Raw genomic sequence first — 17840 nt, forward strand, 5'->3', positions numbered from 1 at the left:
GTGAACCTCATCTTCAGTGTGTACATGTGCAACATCACAAGTTTCACTACCTCGGGTGGTACTACGTAATGCTCTAAAGCTTTCTGGATCAGCTGGTGAGATACACTTGGATAGGCTTTTGCTAAATGTAGCCAAGCTACTGAGAGTGTGCTGTTGTTCCTCTTTGCCTCCTTGATGATTTGGTTGATTACTGCTGTATGCTTCAGACATGCAGAGTACCCTGGAACTCCTCCTTTTTGGACACGGGGGTCAATGTACTCATTGCTGAGTAAGTATGTTGTTAGCGTTTTAGCAACTATGGACCAGAATAACTTCCCTTCTATGTCCAATAGGGAGATCTCTCTAAACTCTTCCAGTCCTACTGAATTCAAACCTTTCAGTACAAAGCAGCCCTCAGTGAGCATTAGGGATGGGTATTGATAAGATTTTATTGATATCGATGCCATTATCAATTCTGCTTATCGATCCGATTCTTTATCAGTTCCCTTATCGATACCTCTTGTGAATTTTCTGTGAACTAAAAGTAGGCTTTACAGGTTTTCTATGTTAACAACATTTTAAATTGGTCACTGAATCCTTGATGTCTGGACATAAATAAAAATAAATAAAATTTGTAGTTTCTGTCAAAAGCATTTCTTTTCAGACATTTTGGCGTGAATGTCTCTCTACACCTCTGAGCTGAACTCAGCCGGCTGTTGCATGTCAGCGCAGGACATCTCATTTTTGGAGGAAAAAACGTTTTGATTGATTCCAGTTTGTTTGTATTACGTTTGGAAAGAGGTGTCATTTGATTTAAACGGCATTTCGCTTTGAATTTATTAATTCCGACTGGAATCTATTGTTCTAACTTGACTCGGCAGAGAGCCGTGCAGTGTGTGGAGCTGTGTGAACAGAACGGAGGAAGATTCTTGTTTCTTTCTCGCAACAAGACAGGAGTCCCAGTTACTGACTTTAATCTGCACAGCAGTGACTCAGGGATGAAAGTGGTGAAAAACAAAAAAAAGCTGAAACCCAAAATTACCTCCCAACACAACTCGCATGAAAATATTTGAATTCTATGTAGAGAAGGAAGGGCTACAGAATGAATATAATAATGTTTTGGAATATGGAAAATTATCACTTGTGGATAATTTTACCTCAGGGGCACCACCTATTTCAAAGGATAGGTCCTTATTATTCGTTAATTAATCAGTCTCAGTTTTTAATCAGTCTCAAGTTTTTAAAGGAGTAAGCTCCGCAGGTCAGATCCGACACCCTCTGTAAAACCATACAAAATTCACAGACAACTTCACAAGTTTGATATTTATTTAACCCTGGCAGGAGTTAAATAACAGGACATATCACAGTGAGCAATTTAATTATGACGACATTCAATTAGCAATGATTATACAATGTTCTGTTCGTTTGGTTTCGTAGCGGGGGTTTTGGAGTAAAATTCGTCCTAATGTAACAGGTAGTTTACTTTGGTATTTGTTAACCAGAGAGAGAGTTAATGATTTTGAATAGAGTTAAAGCCACTCTGTTTATCTGACAACATAGCCCGGTCTTACTTTGCGCCATCTTCTTGAGGTCCGATGCTGGAATCGTCTGGTTCAGTCGACGGTTTGTCCACCACACAGCTTCGTCAGGGACCTTGACAAAGGCTCTGCCGGTCCGACCCGCTCGGTCTCGTCAGTGGCGGGGATGAATCCTGTTATTGCTGTGATTTCACGGTGGCAGTTCAAGTCGCTGACCTGGATTTTTTTCTTCTGCAGCGCTCTGGCGTATGGCTCGTCAGAATAAAAGTGTGAGCGTCTTTATTCTCTATCAAAAATCAAAAATTCGTCTTTCGTCGTCATCTTTTAGAAGCTTGGTTGAATCAGAATTCAATGCAAAAAGAGTTGACTTTGGAAGAAAAGGTTTGTAAAGGAATTTAGATTTTTAAGAAGAAAAAGGGTCTTAATTTGAAAATTCAAAAAAAGGAAGTTAACTGCACCCAGTGCGTTTAACTTGACAAAGGTTGCAAAAGTTATCTGTCGGAAAAATAAATTCTTGTCGGTACGCCAAACAAGAATTAGTCTTAAGTAGCACGTGGCTTCAGACAAAGGGTCATAAAATCTGGACGGCGAGGCGCGTCCTTAAACCCAAAGGAAAAAGATAAAGTGAAAGGAGCAAAAGTGAAAAGAGAAAAGAGCCGGAGAAAAAGACAGCGAGTTCCCGGGCGCGAGCTCTTTTAAAGGGTTAATAAGCTCCACCCCCAAGGACTCTGGGTAATGTAGTTTCTGGAGTTCCTTTGTCTAGTTTATATATATATAAATCAGCGAGGTTCCAACATTCCGCTTCTATTGGGGCCACGTCAATGACTTGCGAACCCTCATACTGGATTTTCTCCAGAGTCTGTTGGTCTATTTCGATAACGGTTTGATTGTAAAAGTCGGACACTTCGATGGCTCCTTCGTATTGGTCAGGATGCAGGTGATAATAGAGAGATACCTCACCAATATGGAGCAGGGCGTTTTCGGGTACCATGACCCGGAAGTTCGATGCGAGTCGAAGTGTCATGACGGTTGTACACTAGTAGGGCTGATTTTTCGGGGGTGTTGACCAACCAGCGTTATCCTGCTATTTCTACCTGAGTGTCCGTGACTTGGCGGAACGGCGTGATGGTCGTTTGACAACGATTTGTCCCAGTGTTTTGAGACCGCAGATGCCGGCAGTGTCATCTCGGATGAATGGTTTGCTGGGACACAAATAATGAATGTCCTTCGTGACAGTGCACATTTTGAGATTTGGCACTAAGTATAGCTCAGGGTTAGCGTCGTTAAAAGCCACTACGGGTGGTGTGTGGATCTTAAGGTGATTGTCTCCTTGCCAGAGACCTACGTTCACGACACTTTTGAGCCTGTAAATGTTTTCTGTAGTGACAATCAGTAAGTTAATTAGAAACGCCATTTCAAGATCCTCCGGGTCTACATAGTTTGGGATTGAGCTTCCCAATGCGTACGCGAGGTGAGCTTATAACGGCGTGACTAGACTATGAGTTGCGGACTCGAGAATTTGGTGGACCAGGGTTAAAGGGACAATGTAAGGTCTAATCCTACCGACGGCGAGGCTGTCAATGGAAAATTCAACATCCCTGGTCATGTCTGCCATGAGCATATTCAACATCTGTGTGTGTGCATAGTCTTCCTGCAACACTGACGTTAGCTGGTCAATTATGCTTACGGTCTTTTTGAGCACGTTGGTATGGGTGCTAAGGATTACCACGGTGTCTCGTACAGTTTGTCCGATGGTCTCAAGACCTTCTCTCTCTTGGAGCTCGCTAACGTGTCTCTTTACCGTTGATAGTGTGACAGTGTTAACTGCTGATAAGCCAAAACTGAAGAGGGATCCTACAGCTGAGGCTGCCTTTAGCAGACCTCCAATGAACCTCTTCTCTCTTTTGTTGAGTCCACTCAGTTCTGCCTGTGTTACTGTGAACTTCTCCATCTGGCATAGCGTGTTGACTATGTCTGCCTCAGCGTGCTTCAGGACAGACTTGGTCCACCGGCTACCTGCCCAGGAGACCAGGTTCACTGTACTGCTGGCGAAGTTGGCCCTGTACACTTCTGTGGGGTCGAGCCTGACGAACACCCTCTGTGTGTGCAGGCGGCAGTTTGTTATCAATAAGCCAGGCTGGTCCTTCAGGACGATGCCCGATTCTGGTCCAAATTCAACCACGTCTGGGGAGCTGTTGGCGACGGTTGTGCTGAAGAGCAGCAGGGTCATGAACCAGGTCATCCTGGCAAACACAACAAGCATGGTTAGAAATTTGTCTTAAAGTGGTCAGAGATTTTCTTTTGCTTTTCTGGCTTATAGCACAGAGTTTAAGCTGACTGATTCTTAAATAGTGTTAGGCTGTCACCTCTTTTTCTTTTTGATGTTAAGGACAGAATTCACGTGGTGGTTCACCCCCACTACGGTGGTGTTGGTGAGATCACCCGAGTTGTTTTATTTGTCCTGTTGGAAGTTAAAGTGATTTTCTTAATTTGTCTCGATTGGTGTGATTCGATTGTTTGGGACGCAGCAGGTGTCCATATTCCTTCTTTGCGTCCTCTCGACCTACTGAGTTGTTTTAAGTTCTATCGGTGACGTCCCGGCGAGTCCCATGGGGTTTTTGTGAGGCTTAATTTGGTTGCGGTGTACCCACTTGAAAACTGGTTCTCTTTGACCCTTGCTGACCTTAATTTGGTATACGACGGCTTAAAGTTTGTCAGTCCGCAAATACGGTCCGGTCCAACGGGGTAGCAACTTCCGAGTTAACCTGGTTGTTTTCTGGCTGGGTTGCCCGAATGAGTAGTACCACACCTTGTCCCCCACTTGTATCTTATTGGTGGGACGTCTTCTGGTCATAGTAGGCTTTTCGGCCTTCTGTGCTTTTGTTCAAGTGTTTCTGAGCAAAGGAGAAGGTCGCTTTCAGATGTTCAGTCAGGTCAGTCATGTATTGTTGAGCCGTATACGCTGTCGCAATGTTTGCCTCACCTGGCTGATACAGCAGGTGGAGGGGGAGCGTCATTTGACGGCCTGTCATCATTTGAAAAGGGGAGAACCCCTGTCAATTCGTGAGGGGTCGCCCGGATGGCCATGAGGACCTGGGGAAGTTTCACATCCCAGTCTCTGTGGTTGTCTGCCACATATTTGCGCAGGATGGTCACCACAGTTCGGTTGGCCCTTTCCACCTGTCCTGACGACTGAGGGTGGTGGCTGATGTGGAAGTTCGCCTTTACCCCCAGCACTTGCCAGAGCTGTTATATGACTTCACTGGTGAAGTGGGTGCCTCTATCCGAGTTTATGCGGATAGGTAGTCCAAATCGTGAGAAGATGTGATTCATCAACAAATAGGCTGTCGTCAAGGCTGTATCGTTTGGAGCCGGTAGACATTCCAACCATTTAGTGAAGTCACATGTGACAGTGAGGAAATATTTGTTTCCTCTTGCAGACTTCGTGAGGGGTCCTACCCAGTCGATTTGTAGATCTCACCAAGGGAAGGAAATACCTCTTTTTTGTAAGGGAGCTCTGTGAATCGGGTTCACAGGTTGGAATTGGCAACAGACCAAGCAGCCTTTGATGTAATCGCTTACATCCTTCTGCATTTTTGGCCAATATGCCACCTGTCGTATCGCATTGTATGTTGCTTTCGTTCTTCTGTGACCTGCGCATGCTGAATCGTGTCCGTGCATCAACATCACCCCCCGGTGGTTGCGAGGAACCACTAACGCAGGTGAAGAGAGATCATCGGAAGCATAGAGCAAGTTGCCACGGAGCATTTGTAGGTTATCTCGGGCATGGTACAGCTGTTTTAAGTCAGGGACGGAAGCAAAATCAACCTCGGTGAGTGGGTGAACCTGAGGATCAGTGAGGTGTAACACCATTTTGTTTATGGCCGGATCCAGAGCCTGGAGTGAAGCCAGGTCGGAGTCGGAGAAAGCTGGAGTGACCGAGGCTGTTGTGGGGACAGGGGCTGTGACAGGGACTGCAGCAACAGTCCTGGCACGAGTCACCACTGATACAGCATGGGTGGGTGGGTGGGTCAGAAGTGCCTCATTGAATGCCCATGGCGTGCCGTCCAGAGCACCTTGCTTGGCTAGTGTGTCAGCCAAGTCATTAAATTCTTTGTCTTGGCCTGGTGTGCGGGAGTGACCTCTGACTTTTTTCCAGTGTATCTGGAGGTCGTGCGTGGTTATGAGGTGATCACAAGCCGCAAACAGCTCTTTGTGTTTGACCAATTTCTTGTTGGAGGTCATGAAACCATTGCGTTTCCAGCAGGGTAGATGGCACAAGAAGGTAAGGCGTGCATAGTTCGAATCTGTGCATAGCACAAATGTTTTGACATTTTGCGCCACAGCTAACTGGCATGTTATGAGTATGCCTGCAATTTCGGCATACTGAGAGGACTGTGGTCCCAGCTGGAATTTTTGTGGCTCATGTGGTGTGTTGTCAATCCACGCGACCCCCACTCCTGCCCGGGCGACTGTTTCATGGTGAAATGAGCAGCCGTCCACGTACGCAGTGATTATGCCTTGGCAGGCATTGTGGTCGAAGTAGTGGTGATTAGTGGAGTCGGGTGGTGACACGTCTTTGTTAAACGGGTTTGCAGCCGGTGTGTCATCGGTGCAGCGCTGGCAAGCAGCTAACCCTGTGCCTAGGGGAGTTTTGCGGTTTTGTGCGTACCGCACCTCCATGTCAAAGCTTTGCAGTGCCATCAACCACAAGGCAACTTGTGAGTTGGTTACTACACCTTCTCGCAGTCTTTGACTGTTAAGGAATGTCACTGGTTGATGATTGGTTTCTACAATGACTTTTTGTCCGCCCAGGTAGTTGGCGAAATGCTTCACAGCCCAGACTGTTGCTAGTAGGGCTTTTTCACAGTCACTGAATTTAAGTTCCAGCGGTTGTAGCGTTTTGCTCGCGTATGCGACCACTTGCCGATCTTTGTCGTACATCTGGTACAGTCCCGCACTTAGGCATTGATTGGAGAATCCCACCTCTAGGTGGAATTCTTTGCTACAATCAGGGTATGCTAGGCATGGGGCTGAGCAGAGTTTGTCTTTCAGAGCCTGCATGGCCTGTTCTTGGGGTTCACCCCATAGGAACGGCGTATCATTTTTGAGCAGGTCTGTCAATGGTTTCGCCAAATCTGCATAGTTTTCAATGAACTGGCGGGAGTAATTGCACACTCCCAGAAAGCTGCGCAGTTCTGTTATGTTCGTAGGTGTTTTGATGTTGGTGATGCCTTGGACTCGTCCAACTTGTGGTTGCACTCCGTCTGGTCCGACAAGGAGGCCCACATAGTCGACCTTGGTCCGACACCATTGACACTTAGAAAGTGAGATTTTTGCACCAGCTTTCGTGAGTTGGCTCAGGATGTGATCTATCTCGTCCAAATGTGTGTCTAATGTTGGGTTTCGCATTAGGACATCGTCAACATAGATAAGGGTGCCTCGCTCGTTTGCATCGGGGCACGCCTTGTTCAAGAAGATGTTAAATTCTGCAGGTGAGTTGGCATAGCCAAATGGACACCTGGTGAAAGTGTACTGGCGGTTGGCGAAGGTGAATGCCAGTTTGTGTTGATCGTCTTCATGGACAGGGATTGTCCAGAACCCGGAGGCCACATCAAGCATGGAAAAATATTTTGCGTCTTTTACTTTAGGAAGTTACTGCTCTAACCGAGTCATCGACCATCGAGATAGCGACACCTGTTGGTTGAGTTTGCGGTAATCGACGGTAAGTCTCCACTTACCATTTGGTTTGATTACCGGCCATACAGGGGCTGAATAGGTGCTGTTGCACGGTCTTATGGTCCCTTTTTCCAATAGGTCATCTATGATTTCCTGTACAGGTTCATAGCATGCCAGAGGAATTTTGTACTGTTGCACGAACGTGGGTGGTGCGTTTGGAGGAGTTGGAATGTGCACAGAGTGGATGTGGGTTAGCCCACAATCCAACGAATCAGTAGCAAAGGACGCTCGGTATTTATAGAGTAGGTCTCTTAGACGTCCTCGTTCCTCATCATTCTTTAAGGCATCTGCTGCTGCTACGACTTGTTCTATCTGAGATGTAAATTCCGAATCAGAACCTGGGTTAAGGTTCAGAATTGGTTCAGTGTCATTTCCAGCACTCGTTTTGTTTTTAGAGTCGAACGTGAGGACCGTAAGGGTCTGGAGGACCATGTGGTCAGGATCATCAAGGTCTATTCTGCTGACAGTGTCTTCCTCGGAGATGTTCGCTGGAAATAAAGCGATCACTCCTGAGGGTTTTGAAAAGGCAACCCCCCGTTGTGAACAGGGAAGAAGCGATGGAGGGACTTGGCCAAGAACTGGGATGTTCAGCTCAAAGTCCTGGAATTCATTGCTGATTAACCAACCCAGTGGGGTGGCTTTGGGAATCAGAATATCTTCGCCAGTGTCATTATGCACCATCAAGCGAGTTGTCCGACTTCCTAGACTCAGAAGTGGAGTAGCTTCCAGAGATAGTCCCAGTTTGGTGAAGTGCGGGGATGGCTGGAAGACTGCCTGTAAGTGTCGGAGCCGTTGTCCTGGGCGTATCACGAGGTGGAGTAGTGCATTTTTCAGGTTGGCGGGTATCGTGATGTGACCATCACTCACTACCTGACATGCATCAGGGATCAATTGTCCAGACCTTAGATACTCCAGATCGGAGTAAACGGGGTCATCGCACGCTCTGGTTAAGGACCAGAGGACCTGATTGACTGTCAACCTGCACCTCCAATCGGACAAGGAGGTCACCTCCTATATAGACAGAGTGTGGTAAGTTTGGTATGACTAAGAATGAGTGGTTCAATTCTCTTCGGTTCCAACTCATTCTAAGTGTGCAGATTCCAGTTGCCTTGAGTACGGTCTGGGGTAGAGGGTCCTTTGGAAAACGGAAAGATTTTTTCACATATAAAATGTCTGGATTGGATTTGCTCAATGAGAATAGCTGATCTTTCAGCCCAAAGAGCCAGAGCTACGTCAGCAGTGTGTGTGTTTTCCAAATGGAGACCATCGACTACCAGAGGGCAGTACTCATTCGCATTAGTGTCCTCTGACAGCTTACAGAGAAACGTGTCCTTCTCGGCCAGCAGTGCATCTGGGGGCCATGAAGCGTTCCGCGGGTTGACAGCAGATGGAATGTCCGCTGTGACCATGTCGCGTGGGGGTTCTGCATCATTTTGGATCTCAATGGCATAACGTTGGGGCTTGGCCGGTTGAGTCACCTCAGGCGGGTGAGGGTGACGGACCTGTGCCCACAGTTTTAACCATTTGAAATCGATGAGAGGTTCAAATCGGTTGAGAAAATCTTTCCCTATGAGGAAGGGAATGGTGTCGAGTGCTGATATGTACACGGGGTGTACTAGGCTCATGGGTCCAACAGTGATGTTGACCAGAGCCATTGAGGACAAAGTTGCCAGGTTGTTTGTGTAGGGCTGGATCTCCAATGAACATGGCGATAGTTTGAGGCTTCTGTTGGCCTGCCGTGCTGCTACCTGCAGTTGTTTAAACAGTGAGGTAGACATCAAGGTGACATCGGCAGCGGTGCCCAGAAGAGCTTCATGTCTTAGTGAGTTTTCCAGGATTAGGGACAAATATAATTTCTTTGCAATCCCCTTCTCAGAGAGGTTGCCTAAGAATTTCCATACGGGTGGTTGTCCAGTTATAACGGACACTGGATCAGCGCATGATCTCTGGTCCTGATCAACCTGGACTACCAAGATGGCACTGGGAGGACCAGACTCGGTCTCCTGGTTCTTGATCCACATCTGAAAGGTACAGTGTCTCAGGATGTGGATCCTGAGATGGTGACGCTAACGCGTTGTCTACACTCCAGTATAGGTCTTCCTCAGACGCCTCTGGCAGAGTTTGTGAAGACACCAGGTGGGTGGTTGGAGCTATGCGGTTACACACAGCACGTTAGCTTTCTTTTTGGCCTTTTCGTCCTCAAATTCCTGGAGGAGGCCTTTCATGATCTTCCGGATTTCTTGGTGGAGGCTTGAGTCCACATACTTATCTGAGGGCTTGGACCGGTCTCATTCTCGGGAGTCTCGGTTCCAAGTGCTCTTATTATTGTGTCCAGGTGGTCCCTGATGTGGGTTTCTGGAACCCTGCCATCCTTGGGATCGGTCACCTGGGTATTCACGTCTGTCATCGGGGTGATCTTCCCATGTGGTGGGCTTCTCCCACTGTCTGGGTTTGAACTTATTTCCCCGATTTTCAGCAGTTTCGGAGCCCTCTCTGGTTCCGAAGTCACTTTGGTTTTGTGGGGACCACTGCGGTTTTGCTCATGGTCCACCTCGGTCCTTGGGTCGGCTCTTGACAGATGGTTTCATCTGTTGAGGGGAGGTAGTGGCAAAGCCAGCATGAGATTTAAATCACCCCCCGGAGGTGCCTTCAAGCTCGAGGGTAGGCCTAGGTGCTTCAAGGCTGAGGATCATTTTGTCCTCAGATTTACCCTCTCTCTTAATTTGTTTAGCGAAACCTTTCGTAGCAAGGTCACGCAGGTACTGTATGGGAGCCTCATTGGGATCTCCTAGGATTCCCAGATGATGACTTGTGTTAGGGTGGAGGTTCTCATGGAACAAGGTTTTAAAATTAAGGTCCTCTTCCATACCTGGTTCATTTCGGGTGCCGAAATAGGTACAGAGAAGCCTGTTGTAATATTGTTGGTGCGGTTCGCACCTGCCTTGTTTGATGGCCACAGCGGCCGCTAGGCCTCTCCGAACGGAGTGATCCGAATATTCTTTTTCTAATGCTAAGCTAAGTTTAGCAAAGTCTTGTCGTACCTCAGCGGGTTGACGCTCAACGAACCGGCTGACCTCGCGGCTCGAAGTCCGCTTGATGAGGTAGATGTAATGTTCACCGGTAGCATGAGTGAAATCCTTGAGGTAATAGCGTATGTCGTTTCAATATGCACGTGTCAGGGGAGCCTCCTGGAGTTGGCTCAAAACGGTTAATAAGCCGTGCAATCTTGTCCAGCTCTCTGTCATTAAGGACTGTGATAGGCCGCATCTGAGGGTGAAGGAGAAGCAGTGTCTCTCGATACCTATGATAAGGAGATTGGGACTCCTGAGGATACGGCATGGGTCCTGACAGGGGTTCAGGGCACGCTTCCTTGCGGTCTGTGGTGGTGAACGTTTGCATTCCGCTTTTCCACATGACCTTTTGTTCACGGTCTCCCAGTGGTTGGGAGTTTAATTGTCGTTCACGCTTTAATGATTGCACTTCAGCATTGAGGCGCTCATTTTGTTCTCGAGTATCGTCTAGAAGATTTTGTGTGTCTGTCAGACGTCTCAGCACCTCGCGAGTCTTCAGCTTTTCAGACTCCAAAATGTCTTCATGCTTTCCAGCATGAATCTTTAATGTTTTAAGCTCACCATACACCTGTTGGAGTAAATCATGAGCTTCTCCTTGTTCTCTATGTGGAGCTAAGTTCAGTCTGTAACTCCTTAATTTCATTGTCACGTTCCTGAAGAGTTTCTTTCAGGAGTAAGGTTTGGTCTTTAGTTCCAGAATCAGATGCGGTATCTGATTCATCGGACTGATTTGGGGAAGCCTGTAGGTCTTCCAACTTTTCTTCAGCAAGGGTCAAAGACTGTTGTTTTTCTTCCAATTGCTGTCTCAGGAGTTTATTCTCCTCACGCAATTCGGCATGTTGTTCTTTCTGCCTTTGTATAGAAAGAACTGATTTATCCATGAGTGATTCAGCGTTTTTGAGCTTCAGGGCTGTGGCAATGGCTAGCTTGCCAAGCACTGTAGCCAGGTTCTTTTCCACAGTTGCTGCTAATGTCTGACTGATGAGTTCAGACATTTCAGCAACTATGCCTTCACGCGTGGCTTGTTGCATGTCGTGCAAGTAGCCAGGCAATATTTCGGCGGTCAGGTCGGATAAGACCTCTTCTAAAAGCTCACCTGAGTCGCTACAACCTTGGCTTTCCAGGTCGGTAGAAGTTCTTGGTTTGTTGTCGCTGGGTGTGGCCATGTTGGCTTTTTGGGATGATGGTTAGACGCCGTCCACCAGAAACAAAACGATAAAGAATTAACAAAATAAGATGAGCGATAAAAATATTTACAGATGATCCAGCTGCAGAAGTGTAAAAGGGATTAGTGAGTTAACTGCAGGTGAAACCAGCAGTGGAGAATTCACACGAATGCAAAAAGGAAAATATTGAGGAGTGTTATTTGTTGTGTTATGTACACACAAGTAGAACTTTACTTTTAGTTATTGTGATGTAACACCAATGTTCTCTGTTTAGAACTGCTATGGGTTACACTTCGGTAAAGCTTCAGCGCTTTCGCTTTAAAAAGAAATCACTCCTGAAGGTGGTGTTCTTTTAATGAGGTGGGAGAGTTATAAACAATAAAAAAAAATTTTTTCTTTGTTATTAAATGATCTCCTGATTAATCCTAATTAAGTAGGATTGAAACTGTGAAGTTCATTAGTTAGTTGTGAAAACAAGATTTAAAAATATAGGTGTGTACACTTGGTTAGTATCCAGACAGTAGAATAAAAGATTAATTTTTTCAATTAGAATTGGAAAAGCGACATCAGAGTTTAAAAAAAATTATTATGCAAGATAAGACTTGATAATAAATGTTTCAGTTAATAGTAGTTATTCTTTTAAGTGGTAGGAAAAAGTTAAAAAGTCGCTGGAAGTTATTTACATGCAGTACAGGCTAGTTACCAGCAGTCGGCGGACTATCCGGTTACTGTAGCATGCTGTTATGTTGTTAGCGGAAGCTAGGCTAACTGGTCAGGCGCTTAGCTGCGGTGGTTAACACCTGGGTTAATTCAATGATCGGAGCCTCGGCGTTTGAGAGCGGCTAATGGCCTGTTAGCACGCTATTGTCTCCGGCTTTCCGATGGCTGATGAGTGTTCAATCCGAGTTAAGGGGCCGTTAGCATGGCTGTAGAAGCTAGTGCGTATTAGCGCTCTGTTAGCAGGCCCGTACTGTCGCGCATCGCGCCGACAGCGGAAATCGATTGAACGAAATTATACGGACTGATTAACATGCAGGTTTTGTGCAGTTAGTGACCGTTAGAAGCAGCTTGGTTCACCAAGTAATGCTTATGATTTTCAACACCGCTCGTGGGCCGCTAAGCCGTTCGGAGCTGGCGTACTAAGATGGCGATTGTTTACGTCGTGCGTTTGACGTAGCACAGTTTGACGGCAGTGCGTCAAGCTGTTGATGACGTCGTAACGTCGGCGCGTTGTGACGTGTTTCGCACACAGAGGGGGTTTGAAGCAGGCAACGCCTCCTCTTCAAACTTTTCCACTCAACAACAATAAATTCTTAAAAACGTGCTTGTTTTTCTTCACAAAATGGCGGACTCGGCGGTCCTTTGGAACAGCACAGCACTTTTAAAACACAAGATGGTGGACACGGTGGTCCCCCTCCCTTTTCTCTCAAACAAGCTTTTGATCAGGACGTCTCTTGAATCAGGGAAGCAACCACTGGCAATCCTTCTGGATTACAGGCTCAGTGCAACATCAGAATCTCAGCTCAGGCAAACCCGTGGCTGGACAATCAGAGCACAACATGCTGAATGACTCGCAAGTTTTGTGACTGGTTAAGTAGCTAATTTAACTAGTCCCTTGGAGTCACGAATACAGTGATTACAATAATTGGAATCTCGCAGTTTTGCAATATGTATCCGGGTGACCAGTTTAAATCTGGAAACTCGCAGAATTTAACTGTCACCGAGGCCTCACATTAAACATGAATTTCTCATGTGGAAATAACACAGCGCTTTCTTTGTTTCTCTTTTCTCTCACATGCACACGCACACAGTTGAGTAAAGAGAGATTAAGTTGCTCTATACGCTTCCAACTTAATTGACTGTATTTTCTGTATGACTCACAGAGGTTCAGACCTGATAAGTGCGCCTCACACGGGGCACCAATATACTGTAGAGAAGGAAGGGCTACAGGATGAATATAATAATGTTTTGGAATATGGAAAATTATCACTTGTGGATATTTTACCTCAGGGGCACCACCTATTTCAAAGGATAGGTCCTTATTATTCATTAATTAATCAGTCTCAAGTTTTTAAAGGAGTAAGCTCCGCAGGTCAGATTCGACACCCTCTGTAAAACCATACAAAAATCACAGACAACCTCACAAGTTTAAGATATTTATTTAACCCTGGCAGGAGTTAAATAACAGGACATATCACAGTGAGCAATTTAATTATTACGACATTCAATTAGCAATGATTATACATTGTTCTGATCGTTTGGTAGGTAGTTTACTTTGGTATTTGTTAACCAGAGAGAGAGTTAATGATTTTGAATAGAATTAAATAAAGCCACTCTGTTTATCTGACAACATAGCCCGGTCTTACTTTGCGCCGTCTTCGTGAGGTCCGATGCTGGAATCATCTGGTTCAGTCGACGCTTTGTCACACAGATTCGTCAGGGACATTGACAAAGGCTCTGCCGGTCCAACCCGCTCGGTCTCGTCAGTGGCGGGGATGCATCCTGTTATTGCTGTGATTTCGCGGTGGAAGTTCAAGTCGCTTTGGGACGTCTTAGCTGACCTGGATGTTTTTCTTCTGCAGCGCTCTGGCATATGGCTCGTCAGAATAAAAGTTTGAGCGTCTTTATTCTCTATCAAAAATTCGTCTTTTGTCGTCGTCTTTTGGAACCTTGGTCGAATCAGAATTCAATGCAAAAAGAGTTGACTTTGGAAGAAAAGGTTCGTAAAGATTTTTAAGAAGAAAAAGGGTCTTAATTTGAAAATTCAAAAAAAGGAAGTTAACTGCACCCAGCGCGTTTAACTTGTCAAAGGTTGCAATAGTTATCTGTCGGAAAAATAAAGTAAATTCTTGTCGGTACGCCAAACAAGAATTAGTCTTAAGTAGCACGTGGCTTCAGACAAAGGGTCATAAAATCTGGACGGTGAGGCGCGTCCTTAAACCCAAAGGAAAAAGATGAAGTGAAAGGAGCAAAAGTGAAAAGAGAAAAGAGCCGGAGAAAAAGAGAGCGAGTTCCTGGGCGCGAGCTCTTTTAAAGGGTTAATAAGCTCCACCCCCAAGGACTCTGGATAATGTAGTTTCTGGAGTTCCTTTGTCTAGTTTATATATATATATATATATATATATATATATATATATATATATAAAAAAGAGAACATATTAAGTAAACATTTCCCAATGAGCGGAGTTATGACACATCAAATATAACACTTTCATGCATAAACAGAAAAGAGTGACATGTTTCCTTTTCTTCTTTTGTCTGTTCTTTTGTTACAATACAGTGAAATTTACTTTCTTTAAAATGTCGTTAGAATGTTTGAGGTTTGCAGGATGTCCATAACCTGCCCTTCCCAAATCGTCCCACAGGGGTCGCTCTTGTTCCATGGTTAAAATGGCATTTATCTAATTGTGATGTAAAATTAGTAATTTTGGGTCGACTTCAACCACAAAACCTTTGTAATGATTGTCCCATTGAGGATAATCTTTCAGTGAGCTGTTTTCTTTTGGGTTTAGTGTGGAAAACCTCTTTTCAGGACTTTTTGTTGAGGAAGGTGTCTTTCTGTGAAGGCCTTTTTATGTGAGAGGGGAGTTGAGTCACATCTGGTCTGGAGTGCTGATAAGCATTCACGGCTCCTTGTGGAATGCTTTCTTGGTGATCTTAAATCCTTAAAGTGTTGGGGGTTTGTTGATATATCCAAGCCGTGCCGGGCTTAGAAGTCTCTTCTTTGACACCTGGAGATATACCAGGCCTTGCTGTATGGAGCTTATCTTTGTTTAAAGGAGTTCAAGGGCCCCATCTTGATGCAAGCTGAAGATGGTGGTTGTTTGATCACAGCGTTCCGCTACATCTAGAAGCTCTGAAATGCAATCTGGGGCTATTCCAGACAGTAAACTGCGGTGAGTGCACCATCCATTTTGGTGAGGAAAAACCCAATTTTCCTTATCCACCCGGAGGGTATGGTGCTTTCCCAACAACCACCCCTGAGTGACCCCCAAGCTGAAGGTCCTGATGAACCAGAAGAAGAGGGCCTTCAACTCCGGAGACAGAGAGGAGCAGTGTAGAGTCCAACAGGAGCTCCAGTAGAAGATCCGGGCAGCCAAGAAGGTGTATGGAGGGAAGATGGATGAGCAGCTGGCCCGGAACAACGTCAGAGATGTGTGGAGATGCCTCAAGACCGCCTTCGGATTTGGGCAGAGTGCTAGCAGGACTGCAGATGGGGATCCTCGGTTCACAAAGGAGCTAAATAGCTACAGCTACTTTAACCATTTTGGCTCCTCCACTCCTGCCCCCCTGCCTGCTGCCGGCCCTCCACATGTCTCCAGCAGCCAGCCCTCCAGTCCCTCTGACTCCCCACCTTCCACCCCCTGGTCACCTCCACTGCACCCTGGACCTCGTCCCTCCTTTCCCGCGACTGTATTCAGCACCAGCCCACCTCATCTCACACCCCAGCTTCCCCATCCCCCTCCCCCCTCACGGTAACTCCAACCGAGGAGAGAGGCCAGCTCCTGTGGCTGAAGCAGAGGAAAGCAACAGGACCTGATGGCTGCTGAGGACCTGTGCAGATGAGCTCTGTGAGGTCCTCAGCCACATCTTCAACATGAGCCTCAGCCTAGGGGTGGTCCCCACCCTGTGGAAGACCTCCTGTGTGGTCCCGGTTCCCAAAACACCACACACCAAGGAACCAGCCCACTACAGACCAGTTGCCCTGACCTCCCACCTCATGAAGACCATGGAATGGCTCATCCTGTCTCACCTCCGCACCGTGGTGAGCGACACCCTGTACCAACTACAGTTCGCCTACAGACCCAACATTGGGGTAGATGATGCTGTCATCTACCTGCTGCAGCGAGTGCTAACCCACCTGGAGACCGGCGGAGCGCTGTGAGAGTCATGTTCTTTGATTTCTCCAGCGCTTTCAACACCATCAGACCAGCGCTGCTGCGGGAGAAGCTGGAGGACGCAGGTGTGGATGGACACCTCGCCACCTTGCCGCCTGGACCATCAACTACCTCACTGATCGCCCACAGTACGTGCGACTGCGCGGCTGTCAGTCTGAGGTGGTAAGGTGCAGCACCAGGTCCCCCCAGGGCACCGTCCTCTCGCCTTTCTTCTTCACCCTCTACACCTCGGACTTCACCTACAACACAGACAGCTGCCATCTCCAGAAGTTCTCTGATGACTCCGCCATTGTGGGTCGCGTGTCCGAGGGGAACAAGCTGGAGTACCGGTCAGTCATCACAGACTTCGTGGACTGGTGTGAGCGCAGCCACTTGTGTCTCAACACCAGTAAGACGAAGGAGATGGTGATCGACGTCAGGAGGAAACCACCACCTCACCCACCGGTGAACATCCAGGGGGAGAACATAAAGACTGTGGACAGTCTCAAATACCTGGGTGTTCACCTCAACAGCAAACTGGACTGGACTCACAACACCAACGCCCTGTACAAAAAAAGGTCAGAGTTGCCTCCACCTCCTGAGGAGACTGAGATCCTTTGGAGTGACCAGGCCTCTGCTTAAGACCTTCTATGACTCTGTTGTAGCCTCTGCTCTCCTCTATACTGACGTCTGTTGGGCCCTGGGCAGCACAGAGCGGGAGAAAAAGAGACTGAACAAGCTGGTCAGGAAGTCCAGCTCTGTCCTGGGCTGTCCTCTGGACTCTCTGGAGGAAGTGGCTGAGAGGAGGGTGTTAACCAAGTTCAAATCCATCATGGACAACTCCTCTCACCCTCTGCACTGGACTGTAGTGGAGCTGACCAGCTCCTTCAGTGACAGACTGAGGCACCCTCAGTGCAAGAAGGAACGATACCACAGGTCGTTCCTCCCTGCTGCTGTCAGGCTGTACAATAACACTGTGAAATAACCACATGCAATAATATTTCCACAAATCATGTGCAGTAACAACTCGTTTACAAATCCCTGCACTAATGTCACCTTACCACACCTAAACTCCATTTCACATATTGTAAAGAAGATGCTCCTATCTCCTTTTCAATCCCAATCATGTTATATATGAGGTCTGTTAGAAAAGTTTCCGACCTTTTTATTTTTTGCAAAAACTATATGGATTTGAATCATGTGCGCTTGCATCAGCCAAGCTTGAACCTTCGTGCGCATGTGTGAGTTTTTTCACGGCTGTCGGTTGCGTCATTCGCCTGTGAGCACGCCTTGTGGGAGGAGTGGTCCAGCCTCCTCGGCGGATTTTCATTGTCAGGAAATTGGCTGAGCGACTGTGGCATCAAAATTTTTTCAGAAACTGTGTGAGACAGCCAGGTGGAAACCATTCGGAAAATTCAGATGGCTTTCAGTGAAGATCTTATGGGGATCACACAGATTAAGGAGCATTAC

The 17840-nt window shown here is 46.7% G+C and overlaps 2 protein-coding genes across 2 annotated transcripts in view; one reads left to right on the forward strand and one right to left on the reverse strand.

The window, feature by feature from the left end:
• LOC117520991 (centrosome and spindle pole-associated protein 1-like) overlaps positions 1-17840 on the forward strand; it is a 143046-nt gene that overhangs the window by 43087 nt on the left and 82119 nt on the right. The gene's annotated exons all lie outside the window — the stretch shown is intronic.
• Positions 1352-14462, reverse strand: LOC117520992. Its single transcript, XM_034182327.1, has 2 exons — positions 13860-14462; positions 1352-3760 (listed from the first exon to the last, which is right to left on the reverse strand). Exons 1-2 carry the CDS (start codon positions 14084-14086, stop codon positions 2995-2997), a joined length of 993 nt encoding a protein of 330 aa, XP_034038218.1. The 5' UTR covers positions 14087-14462; the 3' UTR covers positions 1352-2994.

The sequence above is a fragment of the Thalassophryne amazonica genome, chromosome 11, assembly GCF_902500255.1.
Source record: "Thalassophryne amazonica chromosome 11, fThaAma1.1, whole genome shotgun sequence".
NCBI classification, from domain to species: Eukaryota; Metazoa; Chordata; class Actinopteri; order Batrachoidiformes; family Batrachoididae; genus Thalassophryne; species Thalassophryne amazonica.